Source organism: Panthera onca, chromosome A2 (assembly GCF_046562875.1).
Source record: "Panthera onca isolate mPanOnc1 chromosome A2, mPanOnc1 haplotype 2, whole genome shotgun sequence".
NCBI lineage: Eukaryota > Metazoa > Chordata > Mammalia > Carnivora > Felidae > Panthera > Panthera onca.
This window is the reverse complement of record NC_138340.1, coordinates 15,729,311-15,746,017: the sequence shown is the minus strand read 5'-3', so window position 1 is coordinate 15,746,017 and position 16,707 is coordinate 15,729,311. Positions and strand designations below refer to the sequence as shown.

The window sequence follows — 16,707 nt, the reverse complement described above, 5'->3', positions numbered from 1 at the left end:
GCTTGAACTCACGGACATTGAGATCGTGACCTGAGCCGAAGTCGGCCGCTTAACCGACTGAGCCACCCAGGCGCCCCAGGACAGCGTTTCTTAAAGCGTGGTGCCCGACCACTCCTATGTGATAAAAACTGCAGATTCCAAGCACCCAAGCTAGACTTCCTGACTCCCACTTTCTGGCGGTGAGACCTGGGAAGCATTTGTTCAGCAAGCTTCCCTGGTGATTCTAGGCATAACAGTTTGAAATTTGCTGCTCTGTCATCAATCTTTTTGCGCGTATTTGTTAACGATAAAGGTGCTATTAGTTTTACCAGGACTGGGGGGAGGGGGGGGGGAGATGAGCGTGGCGGGGAGACGACCGTTCAAAGCTCTATCCTGGCACCTGGCAGCGCTCGGGCTGCCGGCCTATCCCAGCCACGCAGGGTCCCCTGGAGAGAAAAGAAGTCAGTCCTGGGCGCCCACGCCAGGCCCCCTGAGACCACTGAAAGGTGGGGAGTCAGACGTCCAAGCCACCGCCCTCGGCATCACCAAGCCCGGGAAGAGCGCGCCAGCCCTTCCCTGCAACCCGAGGCTCCGTGGCTGGGGATCTGGGAGGACCGGGCGGGGAGGGGGGGGGGGGTGCGCGCCAGACGTTGGGGGTCCCGGCGGCCTCTCCGCTCCCGTTACCATTGGCAACGGCACAGGCCGCCAGAGTCGGCGTGGCGCGAGTAGGTGGGACTTCCCGGCTCTGGAAGCCAATGCGCATGCGGCAGTCGGCGGGTCCCGCGGCACTTCCTGTCGCGTGATCTCGAGGACCAATAAAAGTGCATCACTTGGGGTCACGTGTCTCCGTTCCCATTAGCAACCGGAGGCTTCCAAACAAGCGGCCCGCCCTCCGCGTCTTCTGCGGCCCAGCCACCCTCGGCGATCCCCGGGCTTGACGGGGCTCCGCCTGGCCTCTCCCGCTCCTCCGGGCTGCGACTCCCGCCGCCGCCATGGTGAGTAGCCGGCCGGGCGCCGCCGCCCCTCGCGGAGGAGACGCAGAGCCGGGGCCGAGGGAGGGCGTGGCTGCCGCGGGGCCCAGTCCGGCCCCTGGGCCTCCCGGCCGCCGAGGCTCCGTTAACCAAGGCCCAAGCCCCTTCGGCGTACCGGCCGCCTCTCTCCCCCGCGTCGGGTCAGGCCTCACCCCTACCAGGGCGGGCCCGGCCCAGCCACATCTCCAAGGTCGGGGGAGCTGCAGGGAACGGCTGCCAGCCCACGGCGCAGGGCGGGATTCTCGCTCCGGTCCTACAACTCCCAAGTTTTCACACGCACAGCCCTTTGACGGCATGAACAGCAGTGTACTGCAACGAGTTGAGGAGCGAGAGCGTGATTGAATCCAGCTTTCGGTTGCGAGAGTGACTTTAACAGACCAAGCCCGGGGCGCCTGGGGGGCTCAGTCGGTTGAGCGTCCGACTTCAGCTCAGGTCATGATCTCACTGTCTGTGAGTTCGAGCCCCGCGTCGGGCTCTGTGCTGACAGCTCAGAGCCTGGAGCCTGCTTCGGATTCTGTGTCTCCCTCTCTCTCTGACCCTCCCCCATTCATGCTCTGTCTCTGTCTCAAAAATAAATAAACATTTAAAAAAAAAAAAAAAAAGTCCAAGCCCTCCATTGTACAGCTGAAGGAACTTGGGTGGTGTAACTTCTTTTGTTTTGACTTGTTCCGAAGAGGCCAGGCCTGTATGCAGAAACAGATCCATTCCTCTTTCCAGCGGATAGGGCATGGCAGCCGTACTTAGAACAGTGCACAGTCCTAAAGTTAGGTTCGGAAGAAAGGATGATGCCAGAGTTGGGGGGCACCATTGCCATGGGCCACTGAAATACCTCAGCAGTGAAACGAGTGTAACATTGTGTGTCAGCTGTACTCAAATTAAAAAAAAATTTTTTTTAATGTTTTATTTATTTTTGAGAGACAGAATCTCTCTTGGGGGAGGGGCAGGGAGGGAGGGAGACACAGAATCTGAAGGAGGCTCCAGGCCCCGAGCTGTCAGCACAGAGCCCACCGTGGGGCGATGTCAGATGCTTAACCGACTGAGCCACCTAGGCGCCCCAAATTTAAAAAGTTTTCTAAATAAATAAATAAATAAAAGCCCCCGGTAATTCTAAAAAAGAAAGGAAGGAAGGAAGGAAGGAGAAAGAAAGAAAGAAAGAAAGAAAGAAAGAAAGAAAGAAAGAGAAAAGAAAGAAAGAAAAAAAGAAAAAAAAGTTGCTGGTGAGCTTTACAAAAGCAATTTGAGCAGGTATGGGTTTAAGGGCTAGGTGATGGCATAGCAAGGGTAGTTAAAGGGAATCTCAGGGTTGAGGGGTTTTGTGTGGTTTTGAATAAGGTTTATATGTATAGTCTTCCCTGTAGTCTGAAGCGGGGAAGAAACCCATGGAATGTTGAGACGGGAGAATAATTGGTTAAATAAAGTCCTCCAGGAGTTTGAAAGAACCGATTAAGGCCCAATGAAGAAGTGACCCTCAAAAGGAGGAAAGCTCTTTAAGTTCATTTGTTGCCACCTGTCTGTTGCTTGTGAGGCCCTGTGCTTAGTACCAGGGATGGTGGTACCTTAGGGAACCAGGTGGGCAAGATCCTGACCTTCAGAGACCCGTGTCCTAAGAAAGTTGAGACTGCAGAGGGGAGCCGTGTGGATGCAGAAAAGCCACCGTGAGGGACTGGGGGCTGAAGGAGATCATGCCCGATGGCCTTGCTGTTTGCTTCCAACACTGTGGAGAGGGTGACAAGCCTAAGACAGAGGCTCGGAAGTTAGACCTTAGTCTCCCACAGGAAGGCCATGGTAGATCATTGTTCTTAAAATAAAGATCGTTACTGACTCATAGAGTCCCTACGTTAGATATTCAATTGTGCAGTGTCCTTTTCTTTTCAGCGTAGCTATAAACTGAAAAAAAAAAAAAAAAATTCACTAATTTCTAGCTCATAGTTGTCCAGCTCTCAGCTGGTTTAAAATAAAGACCACTTCATGACTATTTCAAAAACCCAGTACATTTCTTTTTTAAATTTTTTTTTTTTTCAACGTTTTGTATTTATTTTGGGGACAGAGAGAGACAGAGCATGAACGGGGGAGGGGCAGAGAGAGAGGGAGACACAGAATCGGAAACAGGCTCCAGGCTCCGAGCCATCAGCCCAGAGCCTGACGCGGGGCTCGAACTCACGGACCGCGAGATCGTGACCTGGCTGAAGTCGGACGCTTAACCGACTGCGCCACCCAGGCGCCCCAAAAACCCAGTACATTTCTTAAAGCTGCATTAGCCAGGGTAAGGTTAAGTCACTGTCATATATATCAAAACAAAGAAACAAACAAACAAAAACAGTGGCTTCAAGAACACCTAAGTGTGTTTCTCACTTAGCAGCCGTTTCCCTGCTCATCTAGGTCTGTAGGTCAGTGCTGCTCCACAACATCGGGTCGGGATAAGGGTCCCTTTCATCGTGCTGTTCGCCCAACCCCCAGAGCACTGTGAGGTTCAGCTGAGCCACCGCCCCCCCCCCCCCCGCCCCCCGCTCCAGGTCTCAGGGAAATAGGTGCGGCAAAGACCCAACCCTGTCGGAAGGCCCATGCTCTGGAGTAGGCTTCACCTCTTCCGCTCACATCCAGTACTGAGCAGCAATCGAGTGGCCGCAGGAAGGGCTGGGAAGCGTCCTCCAGTTGGGCAGCCATTTCCCCGGGAGGAAGGGAAGAATGGAATTTGGTGGACACGTAGCGGTCCCTTCTGTATCTTCATCGTTGGTTCCTTCATCACACCTCCAAGACTAACATCTGCTTTTCTCTCTTTTAGGCAGAGCTGGGCCTAAATGAACACCATCAAAACGAAGTTATTAACTACATGCGTTTTGCTCGTTCCAGAAGAGGCTTGAGACTCAAAACTGTCGATTCCTGCTTCCAAGACCTCAAGGAGAGCAGGTATCAGAGGACTCAAAGGGAACCCCAGGGGAAACCTGGATCCTCTCCGGTAGCCGGTGTGGGGATATGGCTGCGGAGGCTGTACGAACCATTGCCGGGATTATCATGATCGGGTCCCCCCTGAGAGTGACTCCACCAAGCCCCGTGGATAGGTGAAATTCGGGAAACCGGGTTGTGGTGGGAGCAATCTGTTACCAAACGTACACATAGGATAATGATGAGATTGCAAAGTTTCGAAAGGGCCGTCAGGAAATGGCGAAGTGCTTGTAGGTTAATGATTGCCTTGCTGTATTAAAGATCCCAGAACTTGGATTACCTGAGCTATTAATGAAAGGATTCGAGCCATAAGTCGTGGCAGTTAGCAAGAAGACACCTACGCCGTTCATACTGAAGAACTGGGAGGGGGGAAAACAGCAGGAAACCACAGAAAGCTTGCGCTGGTACCGACACTGTTCGTGGGTATACGGCAAGAGATGATCATTAGTTTGGTTGAGGCTGTCGTAGGATGTAATTAAAGTCTGTGGAAAATTCATGTTTGATCTGGAGAAACATAGGGAAGCCAATGAAAGGAAAGGACTAAGTAATAAAGAGACCCCAGATTACTCGGGGATCAGACTTTGGCACGGTTAAATGTCAGATGAGATAGAAATGAGAAAGGCCTCCGCGTGAGCGACACGTGTCGCAAAGCCACGCGCGGCACACGATAGGGGACGCCACCAGCTGTAGACCGTTACGTGTTCGACCCACCGATGTAACCTGGTCAGCTGGTCTCCTGACCCCCAGCAGATGAAAGCAACGATTGCACTGGCCCGGCTGTGAGACACGGAAGATACTTCATCACTCACTTTATACAGCGGGTGCCTTAATTGCTGTTCATAACCATGAACTTGGGTTGCCAAAAAAAAAAAAAAAAAAAAAGTGGAAGCAGATTTGGTTTGTTCTACTAAAGAATAGAGGAAGATGGTTGATGTATTGAATAAGGGTGTTCCCCAAAAATAGTTGAAGTTGTGGTTTTTTTAGACTGGCTCATTCTGGCTAAATGAAACATTGAAGAATGGTAACAAATACTACTAACTTGAGTATAACTCTGGTCAAACTGGTGGGCTCCTTAATTCTGTCCTTTTGGAAGTGAGGAGTGATGGGGCCATCACTCCTGTCCCCTGAGCGGCTGAGGGTTGGGGCCAGGAGGGGAGAGACGGTCTTACTGTCAAACTGTCCTTTAAATTAGGAGCTTTGTTGGGATTCGGCTGTTGGGCGTGTTGCTGAGACTCCCGGAAATGATTGTGGGCTTGAGTCACCACCACCGTGGGACCAGGGCCATGTCACCCCTGCCCTCTGAGCCTGCGTCCCCCGCCCCCATCTGGAACGCCAGGGGGTTGAAGAAAATGGTCCCTCCCAACCTAAACCTGCCCCGTGGGAGAGTGGGTTTTAATGCTGTTGTTGATGATGACTTCCTTTTTAGGGAATGGTCAGTGCTCAGAGGAGCTGCACCTAAGATAAGTTAGTTGTTTTTTGTTGTTTTTTCATTTGGGCCTCAAGAATGCCAAGAGAAAGGGGCGCCTGGGTGGCTCAGTCAGCTAAGCGTCCAACTCTCGGCTTTGGCTCAGGTCATGATCTCGAGGTCTCGTGAGTTGAAGCCCCGTGTCGGAGGCTGCGCTGACAGCGCGGAGCCTGCTTGGGATTCTCTCTGCCTCTCTCTCTGCCCCTCCCCTGCTCACACTGTCTCTGCCTCTCTCTCTCTGCCCCTCCCCTGCCCACACTGTCTCTGCCTCTCTCAAAATAAATAAACTTAAAAAAAAAAAGGAATGCCAAGAGAAGCAGCACATAACTATTTTCTTATAATCATTTGCTACCATTGGAGTAGTTCATACAATTATTGAAATGCTAGACAAAGGGAAAGGAAAGGAAAAACACTACCTTCTAGGGGACTCTTGAAACTGCTAAATGTGAGAAGACTGATTTTAGCGGAGATTAAAATAAAAAAATGTTTAAACCGAGAACGTAAAGAAAAAAGTAAACGCTTGGGGGAATGTTTCTGAGCACCTACTTTGTATTAGAGGGCACGTACACCCGCAATTGGGTCATTCAGACAGACCCCAAAAGTGAACTGAGCTTCAGGTATCTTCAGTACGGTTTATTCATAAAGAAGATCGTTCCCGAAGAGATTTTCCCAGTAACCCCGTCACCCCTCGGTCGACCCGAATGTGGGTCTCTTAGTCTTGTTTTATTTCGTAAACGGTTTGGGTCGTTCATCCGGAAGTCTGGGACTGTGGTTGTTCCGCAGGCTAGTGGAGGAGACCTTCACCGTGGACGAGGTGTCCGAGGTCCTGAGCGGGCTGCAGGCCGTGGTCTACAGCGAGGTGGAGTCTGAGCTCATCAACACGGCGCACACCAACGTGTTACTCCTGCGGCAGCTCTTCTCCCAAGCCGAGAAGTGGTACCTCAAGCTGCAGACGGACATCTCGGAACTTGAAAACAGGTGACACGTCCGTCTCTGCGGTTAGGACGGTAGAGGCCCCAGCACGGTCTCAGAAGTTAGCGAACGTCTGCGCCGCTTCTGCTGTCGGGGCCGGGGCCTGAGGAAGCGTGGGGTGGGCAGCAGGACGGCCTCTGGGTACCCACCGAGTGATCTCTTAGGTGCCGCTCGGTGTCCCCTTCAGAATTCTGTTTCTCCGAATCCTGGCTGTTACAGAGGCGTTTGAGATTCATGGAATTGCTTTTCGGGCTGTTACTAATGATCCCTGCCCATTTCTTTGTTGGTCGGATTGTATTATAATGAGTCTTTAGACATGATAGGTCGATGAGGGGATGAAGATTATGAAACAAATGAAAGATGAATTCAAATACCGTCAATTCAGACCGGGGGGATTGCAGTTTTTTCTATAATTACATTTTAAGTTATACACTTACTTTAAAATAGGAAATGTAAACAAAAAACAAAACTGTTTTGTAATCTCGAAGGTATCAAAGAACTCATTAATTTAAACAAGGTAAAATGAGGGATGCCTGGGTGACTCAGTCGGTCAAGCATCCGACTCTTGTTTTCAGCTCAGTCATGATCTCACAATTCACGGGTTCGAGCCCCACATCAGGCTCTGCACTGACAAGAATCTGCTTGGGATTCTCTGTCTTTCTCTGTCTCTCTCTTTGTCTCTCTCTCTCTTTCTCTCTCTCTCTCTCTCTCTCTCTCTCTCTCTCTCTCTCTCTCTGTCATGTGTCTCTCTCTCCCTCTCTGCCCCTACCCACCTCCCCACTCACACATGCACACCCTCATTCTCTTTCTCTCTTAAAATAAATAAATAAACATTAACAACAACAACAAATAAAGTAGGGGTGCCTGGGTGGCTCAGTCGGTTAAGCATCCGACTTCTGCTCAGGTCATGATCTCATGGTTCATGGGTTCAAGCCCCGCGTCGGGCTCTGTGCTGACAGCTCGGAGCCTGGAGCCTGCTTCGGATTCTGTGTCTCCCTCTCTTTCTGCCCCTTCCTCTCTTGCTCTGTCTCTGTCTCTCAAAAATGGATAAACATGAAAAAAAAAATTCAAAACTAGAAAAAAAAAAAAAGTAAAATGAAATTCAAACTTAGTCTAAGAGAAGCCGGGCCAGAAATGAGGAAAGACTGACCGCCCCCAGGCACGGCGGCAGAGACTGGTGAACCACCCTGGGATGGCCTTCCTGAACCGGGGAGGAAAACCGGTTCAGTCCACTGGCTGCCAGGGAGAGCTGCTGAGAAAACTTGGAGAAAGCACCACAGTAAGCTTGGGAGAGTGGTTACCACGTCCCCTCCCAGGCGCCCGCGTGGGCCACCCCCGGGATCCAGACTGGGACCACACCGGGGCAGGGAAAGGGAACAGTCAGGTGGTTGGTTCATTCCCGAACCAGCTTTCTTCCTCAGAGGTACAGCATATTCCTTCCCAGTAGGGGTGATACTCTTTTTTCAGTAGGTATCACGGAACTAATCCCATGCCTCCGAGGCTACTTACTCTATGAGAGCCAGTCTGCGTTTCTTGAACATTCACTAGCTAACGATCGATGTAAATCATGTCTGAGAGCAGTCTCCCTCTAACACCTCAGAAATTCGGAATTGAGGACAAGTTGTACCAGATTTGAACTAACACTGTAGTTTCATTCTGGCGATTAGAGCGTATGCTCAGTAGGCACACGATCCTAGGTGCCGTGGAATATGCAAATCTGGTCCCTGGGTTGGGCTCTGGGCCATTGGTAACTAGGAATCATTTTCGACAGGGTGCTCTGTTCTCTCCGGCGTGTTGTGGGAGATCGGTGCCAGTGGTTTTATTCTTCTGTGTCTGGGATGCAAACCTATTTTAAATGAATTTTTTTTCCCATTTCTATCTTCCAGAGAATTATTAGAACAAGTTGCAGAATTCGAAAAAGCAGAATTTACGTCTTCGAATAAAAAGGTAACTTGGCGTCGTCCTAAGCCCACACCCTAGTGGCCGGCGTTTAGTATCCTTGAGGTGCTCAGAGCAGTTCAGAGGTGCGGGTGCAAACCCTCAAGGGAACGCGTTTAATTCAAGAGCAGAATTCAAACATTCCTGTTTTCAAGCAAAAGAAGGAGAGCTTTGGAAAAAGTAACTGTGAACACTTGCTTCTGTCTCCCCCCCCCCCCCCCCCCACACACACACATAGTCACACACACACATTCACACACGGAATCCCTGCCGTCCACCCCGCTCCCTGCCATATAGGCTCTTTGCCCAGATGGTGCAGAGCACGGGCATTCGTCCCGGCTCCGGCTCTCTCGCCGAGTGACCTTGAGCGGGTTGCCGGAGGCAGCCGGGCCCTGTTGTGCTCCTCTGTCCAGTGGAGACAACCCTAGTAGTGACCAGTGACCTACTTCTCTTTTCACTCATTCTCGGTATTTGCAACGAGCCCTTAACCAGCCGCACCCCGAACGCTCCCTGGCGCCCGATACAAGGATACTGCCGAGCTGAATCCACAGACATACGCCATACCCTTCCTTACAAAACAATTTGCCACTTATTCCTCCGGAGCGCGTTTCCGGGTCAGAGGGCGTGGATTCACTTGTCGTTAACGCGCATCGCCAAACTGCCAGGGTACTTGGGCCAAGTTCTCCTTCGCCTGTGGGGTAGCTGCACTCGTGCACTTTTCCCAGACCCGGGCTCCTGCGCACATCTGTTTCAACTCCCTGAAACAGGTGAAAATTCCTGTCCGCAGAGGCCGGGACCTCTGTCCGCTCTGGCTTCGAGCACCTTCCCTTCTTCCTTCCTTCCCGCCTTTCCCTTCCGTCTGTAGCTCTTTAAAGGATTTGGGGAGGGTGGGTTTCATGTGCATTTCTGATGTTTGGGCGCTGTGGGCCAGGCACTGTCGTAGTCTCGGGATGTAGCAGAGAACCAAACCAACAGAGACCCCCACCCACCCTGTGGAGCCGACATCCAGTGGATATGTTTACACGGTGTTTTCCACTTAGAAAGTGCAAATGTCGAGGGGCGCCTGGGTGGCTCAGTCAGTTGAGCGTCCAACTTTGGCTCAGGTCATGGTCTCGTGGTTCATGAGTTTGAGCCCCACCTCAGGCTCGGTGTTGATGCTGTGGAGCCTGCTTGGGATCCTCTCCCTCTCTCTCTCTCTCATTCTCTCTCTCTCTCTCTCTCTCTCTCTCTCTCTCTCAAAAATAAATAAATAAACTTAAAACTTTTTTTAAAAAGAAAGAAAGTGCAAATGTCGAGCGATTACATGTGATTTCTTCTGTGGTGACTTTGGTTTGGTTTCTTTGTTTTGTGTCAGCCCATCCTGGATGCCCTGAAGCCAAAGCTTGCTCCACTAAATGAGGGCGGAACGGAACTCCTGAACAAGGTAACGCCGCCCTCGCTTGGAGAAAGGCAAACCCTCTCGTTCGGTGCCTGCACAACTGTAGGGGGGAGACACTGAGGGAGGGGGGTTTGACCGGGGCTCGGGTCCATGGAGGATACTCAGTCCACTGTAGTCACTTTATTTCGTGGTTCCAGTGGGCCAGGAGAGGGCACTCACCTTCCAGAAAGTCTGAAGCAGCTCTTAATTGTGTCTTTTGATGGCGAAGCGAAGGGCAGGGCGTTTTGGACAGTGTTTATTGAAGGACATTTGAAGTTTACAGTCTGCAAGAACAACGGTGGGATTTTTTTATTAGGAAGGTTAATAAAAATCAATTACTAATCTACGAACAATTTTCACGGCTCCTGTGTTCCCAACGTTATGCTGGATGCTGTTAGATAAAAAGCAGTGTAGTCCCTAGTCTCTTGCCCTCCAAAACCGTGTGGTCTCATTGAGAAGGGAGAATTAACAGTCTAGAAACAGATAGGAGAATGCTAACGTCTGTGCCTCAGGGTGGCAGAGAAGACCGTTCCGGATCCAAGTGGTTGAGGACAGATTTGGGGGAAGGTGGTTCCTGAGCTGGGCTGAAGGTTAAAGGCAGATTAAATTGTCTGTGGGAGAAAAGGGGGCGTGGGCAGCAGTGAGGGCCGGAAGGGGAGCCGGCGTGATTAGGCACAGAGTGCGGTGCCCTCGGGCCCGATGCGTGTGTTGAGCGTAGGGACTGGCCTCCCTGCCGACCCTCGGATGGAGCTGCTTGGAGCCAAGGCCTCTGGCCAAGTTCAGTCAGAAGCGCCTAGCGGCTTGGGTGTAGAGCGTTGCACTGATAAAGACTGTGTTTTTAGGGGGTGTCTGGGGGGGCTCAGTCGGTTAAGCGTCCGACTCTTGATTTCGGCTCAGGTCATGATCTTACCGTTTGTGAGACTGACCCCGCATCAGGCTCTCTGCTGACAGCGTGGAGCCTGCTTGGGATTCTCTCTCCCTCTCTCTCTGCTCCTCCCCTCCCTCTCTCTCTCAAAATAAATAAAATTTTAAAACTTAAAAAAAAAGAAAAAAAAAAAGGCTGTGTTTCTAGGATAAGTGCAGGTGTTGGCCGTGAAAAGTCCCAAGAGTTGCAGGATCAGCTAGGTGGGAGGTGGCAGGAGAGGGAGACTTTGGAAGAAGGCTGAGAACGGAGGCCTGAAGGGAGCCTGAGAGACTGTGAAAGAGGCTTAGAGACCGCAAGTGACACACAGGTGTGGAGGCCAATGGGCTGGGTGGGACTGGATGTCACCAGGAACCAGGGCACGCAGATGTTTGAGCTGACAGATAATTAAATTTAGTTTTGAAATTAAACTTTGAAGCGAAACAACTTCAAGTATTGAAAAGACCGTAGCTAAAATAATAAACCTGGAATTTACTCACAAAGGAAATTGAACGACTTCAAGAAGAGAATGAGAAATTGAAGTCGAGGCTGAAGACCATTGAAATACAGGTAACCGAGAAATACTTCGCCAAAATTCTTGAAAGAGCTGCTTACAGAATAAATACTGAGGGTGTTTTGTTTAAATCTGATTACAGGCAACACAGGCATTAGATGAGAAGTCAAAACTGGAAAGAGCACTGCAGGACTTACAGCTTGACCAAGGAAATCAAAAGGTGAAAGTCGTTTGAAATGCAGTCGATGACACTGTAATGATCTTGTGACAGTTGGTAACCACGCTTATCACGAGGATCACTTTGAGTGGTACAGAAATCTCGGATCAATACGATGTCTGCCTGAGGCTGATAGGATATTACACGTCAGTTACCCTTCCATTTTTTAAAGAGACGGAACAAGTTTTAGCTATCTTTGTCGTGGTTTTCTAATAGAATAAATAGACTAAAAGTGCAACCTTAACGTGAAGCCTTAGTTACTGTTCGTTCTGCCCCTCCTCTGCCACTCCCTGAGAGGGATGCCACCACGGTCCTGCAGGGGGACATCCCTGTCCAGGGAAGGCCGGGAGAGGGCCGAAGGGGCAGGCCCGCCGCTCACCCGCCTCACGGTCCCCAGAGCCCGCCAGCATACAAGATATTCTCAAGTTTATTTTTTTTTTTTTTTTAGCTCTTCTCCCTTTTACCTTGACCTTCCAACTACAATGGGGGGAAAGGAAATGACGAAAGGAGGGGTTTTTAGTTCATTGGATTGGTATTTGGCGTTACTATATAGAACTTCTGATTAAGTCGGCCTTTGGCGAGTGTGACAGAATAGGGTGAATTTACTCGGTCTGCGTCTTCAAACCCGCCTCCGTCTGGTGGCACTCGCGTAACGCACCCAAATCCGGTGGTGGCTCTCCAGGCCCGTCCGAGGGGCGTGACCGAGGATGGCTCTGCCCGAGGGAGGTTCTCGAGTGCACAGGTGGCCTTGCCGTGGACGCTAGACGCTGCCACAGACTTCCTGTCACGCGGGGCCGCTGGAGGGAGTTTTCAGCGTAGCTCTGGCTTTTCTAGTGGTTGTACCGTCATCGCTGATGTCCGCCAAACAGTCCCCGACTTGCTTCGTTGCACTTCTATGGTTTCCTTATGGAAAACTTCAAACTCATACGGAAGTAGAGGGTACGGTGTCATGCACCCCGGTGCCCGTCACTCGGCTTCCCGGTCCCCTGGGGTTGGCCAGGCTGCCTTCCCGCTTCCTCCCCGTCGCCCCTCCCTTCACGTTTCTTTGAGGCAAAACTCAGCCATGACGTCATTTCATCTGGAGATGTTTTTAAAATAGGATAATCCTGGGGCACCTGGGTGGCAGTCGGTTAAGCGTCCGATTTCGGCTCAGGTCATGATCTCATGATTCATGAGTTCGAGCCCCTGGTGGGGCTGTGTGCTGACAGCTCGGAGCCCGGAGCCTGCTTCGGATTCTGTGTCTCTGCCCCTCCCCGCCCCTCGTGCTCTGTCTCTCTCAAAAATAAACATTTACAAAATGATAAAAAAGTAATAAGTAAAAATAAAATAGGATAATTCTTAGATGGCTAAAAAAATAACAAAGGAGAGATCTATGATTTTCAATCCTGTATCAAGGACTGTAGATTTAGAAAACAGAGCTAAACACTCCAGAGCAGCTTCATAATTTCTCAAAACAATTGCAAACGTTTGTGGATGAAGAATTTCTCTTAAAATTACTTTTAAGATCTGGGCAAAAGAAGATATGTGCACGCTTTCACTAGCTGCGCAGAAATAAAACCTTCGTAAGGACCAGACTTCAAACGTGAGTAAGGAGTTTGTCGTTGGTAGTTCTGATCTGTCTTCATATTTAGCAATTATCGACCATTTTCCCGGCCTGGTAATACAGCTCTTTCCGTTATAAGTTTATCCAGTCAAAAACAAGATCCAGCTGCTTTTGTTGTGCCGACAGGGTGTGCAAACATGCATCTTGCTTTAAAAAACAAAAACTTAAGATCTTCTAAATTTAGCAAACCATATAACCAGTAAGCATTAATTAGGCTCTCATAATATTTTAATGTAAATAATGACTAAGACCTACGTCTACTAAATTTTTGATTCAAAGTTTTTGTATTAAGTTGATTATTTTACCGTCTGTGTTGCTCAGCATTCTTCAGGATGTTTTCTAAGTTGACTTTTCAAAACGGAGACCCGTCCGCCCTCCCTCCCCCAGGGCACACACAACCTTGTCAGATTTGAGAGCTCACCTCTCTCCTGTCCCTCTGTGGAGTTCCAGCGACGCATACATGACAATTCGCAGATTTGGAGATCAGCGGCCACTGAGCGTCTGCCGTGTGCAGGGCAGCGTGCTCTAGGGCCGAGGGTGACTGGGTGCGCCGGCGACCCTCAGGGATCTGGAGCTTACCCAGGCTGGCGGGGGAGGCCGACGTGCATGCCCAAAACATTTGCTCTCATGTCACGAGGTCGAATGAGCGTCGTAGAACAGTTGCCGGTTCGGATGTCAACACGAAATTATGTCCGTGCATGTGTTTTCCGTAGGATTTTATAAAGGCCCAAGACTTGAACGACCTGGAAAACACAGTTGCTGCTTTAAAGAGTGAGTTTCAGAAGACACTTAACGACAAGACAGAAAACCAGAAGTCCCTGGAGGAGAATCTCGCGACAGCCAAGCACGACCTACTCAGGGTCCAGGAGCAGCTGAGCATGGCTGAAAAGGTCAGACTTGTCCGCGTGTGTCTGCCCAAGTGGGGAGGAGGGGGAGCTGAGGGAGATGCTGGAGGACAGCTGCGGATTTACCTTGTTTTTTCTCACGGTGTCAGCCAGTGCGTGTTAGAGATCAATCGTTTCTGGGAATTGAGAGAGTCTTCTGTCTTTGGCACTGAACTATCTGTGGTAATAAAAAAATGTCCACTCCTTCCTCTGGTTTGGTAAAATACTCCTGCACGGACGGCTTACGTGTGCTGCCCTGTGCCCTGCGATGCCCATCCCCACGTTGCCTGGCAAAGGGATAGGTGACTTCTCTTTAAAGGATTCTATGCCTCGGGGCACCCGGGGGCTCATTTGGTGAAGCGTCCGACCCTCGGATTCGGCTCAGGTCACGATCTCACGGTTTGTGGGTTCGAGCCCCGCGTCAGGCTCCGTGCTGACAGTGCAGAGCCTGCTTGGGATTCTCTCTCTCCTCTCTGCCCCTCCCTTGCTTGCTCTGTCTCTCTCTCTCTCTCTCTCTCTCTCTCCCCAAAAACAAACAAACTTTAAAGGATACTATGCCTTGCTCTTAACTTACATGAAATGCGTAGAAAACTGTGCCGTTCACTTTAGGGATGAGACTCTTAAGCGTGCAGGGGCTAAAATGTAACTGAATGAAAGATCTTCCTCCCAGAGTACTGACACTACTTGGGGATTTGGGGAAAAGCTCATGCTTATTTCACCTGAGAATGAGTTTGCCGTGTCAAACAGACGTCCCACGTCCAGGGCACAGTATGCTTCAGTCTAACAGTGCACACGGTTGCTAACATTGCACACGGTTGCTAACAGTGCGCACGGTTGCTAACAGTGCGCACGGTTACGGGTTGACAGTGTTGCCCTTTGACTTCTCCCTTGAAGGAATGTATTCTTAAGTTCGAACGGTCTTAATGTTACGTAAGGAAATTTTAAAAAGAAGTCAGAAAATAACATAAGCAGAATATTAGTAAAAATAAAGCCAAAATACACGTTTTTATCAGGTGTGTTCTTTCTCTCCTTCGCCGTTTCTCAGTAACGGGCTGACCTTTTTCACTGCGCAGGAATTAGACAAGAAATTCCAACAGACAGCAGCTTATCGAAACATGAAAGAGATTCTCACCAGGAAGAATGACCAGATCAAAGACCTGAGGAGAAGACTGGCCAAGTAAGCCTTGCTGATCCCGCGCGGCTCTCGGGTTTGCGTCACTGCCGGGTTGGTGTTTGTGCTTCGTGAAATCTCAGCCTGTGTCCGGAGAGGTCAGGCCAGTGGGTAGTTAGCTGCTCTGTCATTTGGTCCAGAAGCCTGCGTCTGAGGAAAGCGTTGTCCGTACCGCCCGCCAGGGCTGGAACTTCAGACACACGGCTACGATAGGCCGCTCTTGGCAACGGTCATTTAAGCAGGATATCAGAAAGGAAACCCAGCCAGCTTACGGGCGGCCTTGGCGTTTCTCCTCAGGAGTGTTCTCACAGGAGCCTGAGACCCGGCCACACTGTGCCCTCCGTGACAGTTGAGGCGCCAGAGAAGGCGGTGCCCGCAGATGGGCGCCGTAGCCGGCGTGGCCTAGGAGTTCCTGTTCCGCGCGACACCCGGGCAGGGCCGTGTCCGGTTCCGGGAGCTCACCGCGTGGGGGGACGCCTGCAGCCGTGGCCCCCGCCACGCGGTCACGGTGCACCCACAGCCGTCCCGGTCCGGATGTGGTCTGCTCTTCAGGCTCATTTCTGTCCTCGGCGGGTTCACCTGGAAACTCAGCTGACATGTTACCTGGATTCCAGGGGAACAGAGCCGGGAAGTAAATCCAAGATCTAGTTCTTTAGAGAAGGGGGCTGGTTAACCTTCTCACGTGGTCGTATCGGCACCCTGCGCCCATCTGACAGTTCGGGTGGTTACTGAGTTTCTGCTGCGCTAAGCTGCCGTGGGTCTAAGCGCCAGCTGTAGAGACTTAGAGTCCAGAAGCGTCTTCACGCTCGGTCGCCCCTTTGTCCCACCTGCTGCCAGAGCCGCCTCCGCGTCACCGTCACACTGCCTTGACCGGGCCCGGCTCCCACCGGAGCAGTGACTTCGAGTGAAAAACGCAACGCTGCTGGTTCGGTCACCAGAGATGTTTCGCGTAAACTCATCTGGTAACGACAACGACAAAAAGTATCATGACGTTATGGTCTGCCCTGAATTTTCTTATCTCTTTCCAGATACGAACCCGAAGATTAAAACCCGAAGAAGATTTCTTCTGGAAGCTGCCACAGCATAAAAGTACAAGCTGTTTCTCACCTCAGACACGTATTTTGAAGCAGGTTGTTATATTCCCTCTCTTTATTTTTCTAATATATAGACTTTGCTTCTACTATTTAGAACTAGACTCCCTATTGCAGCTACCTGATTGAGCAGAGGGGAGCCTGCTGCCTGATCCCGGCCGGCCGGCCCAGACCCCTCTGCGAGCATTCCGGGGCCTCCGTTCCGATGCAGTGAGAACTCTTTGTGGTAAAGAAGAGATTTTAGAGCGGGAAGAAGAGCCTTCTCCTTCCGCATTAGCACAAAGCATATACCATTTCAGTAAATGTTAAAAATAAAAACAGTTATTAAAGATAGTTACTACAAATAAACCTTATTTTTCAAAATCTAATTCATTTTCTCTGTTTCATCATAAAAAAAAAGATACAAATGCCCTGAAAACGAGACCATCAACTTTTATAGGCAGTATTTTTACCAGTGAAAAGGAAAATGAACAGCAAACATGAGGATTCGATTCACTTCCATCTCTCGAGCTAAACGCTGTGTTTATCAGAGGAGGGCAGACATTTTTTGCAACCCAATTTACCATTGGATTACTGGGTTA

General features: G+C 50.5%; 1 protein-coding gene across 3 annotated transcripts; it reads left to right on the top strand.

Moving 5' to 3' along the window:
• Nucleotides 1-831: 831 nt before the first annotated feature.
• LZTFL1 (leucine zipper transcription factor like 1) lies at nucleotides 832-16,494 on the top strand. Of its 3 annotated transcripts, none has more exons than XM_078443154.2 (11): nucleotides 832-974; nucleotides 3,793-3,917; nucleotides 6,202-6,396; nucleotides 8,277-8,337; nucleotides 9,683-9,751; nucleotides 11,151-11,216; nucleotides 11,303-11,380; nucleotides 13,694-13,870; nucleotides 14,938-15,041; nucleotides 16,064-16,124; nucleotides 16,224-16,494. In XM_078443154.2, the coding sequence occupies exons 1-10, from the start codon at nucleotides 972-974 to the stop codon at nucleotides 16,080-16,082; spliced, it is 897 nt and encodes a 298-aa protein (XP_078299280.1). In that variant the 5' UTR covers nucleotides 832-971; the 3' UTR covers nucleotides 16,083-16,124; nucleotides 16,224-16,494. The 3 variants fall into 3 exon arrangements, with proteins under 3 accessions (XP_078299280.1, XP_078299281.1, XP_078299279.1); XM_078443155.2 differs by having other exon boundaries at nucleotides 16,204-16,494; XM_078443153.2 differs by having other exon boundaries at nucleotides 16,064-16,494.
• Nucleotides 16,495-16,707: the final 213 nt, after the last annotated feature.

Coding starts and splice junctions, on each gene's coding strand:
- LZTFL1 (XM_078443154.2), top strand. Junction 8,338..9,682: donor TTACGTCTTCGAATAAAAAG/GTAACTTGGCGT, acceptor GTTTTGTGTCAG/CCCATCCTGGATGCCCTGAA. Junction 11,381..13,693: donor TTGACCAAGGAAATCAAAAG/GTGAAAGTCGTT, acceptor TGTTTTCCGTAG/GATTTTATAAAGGCCCAAGA.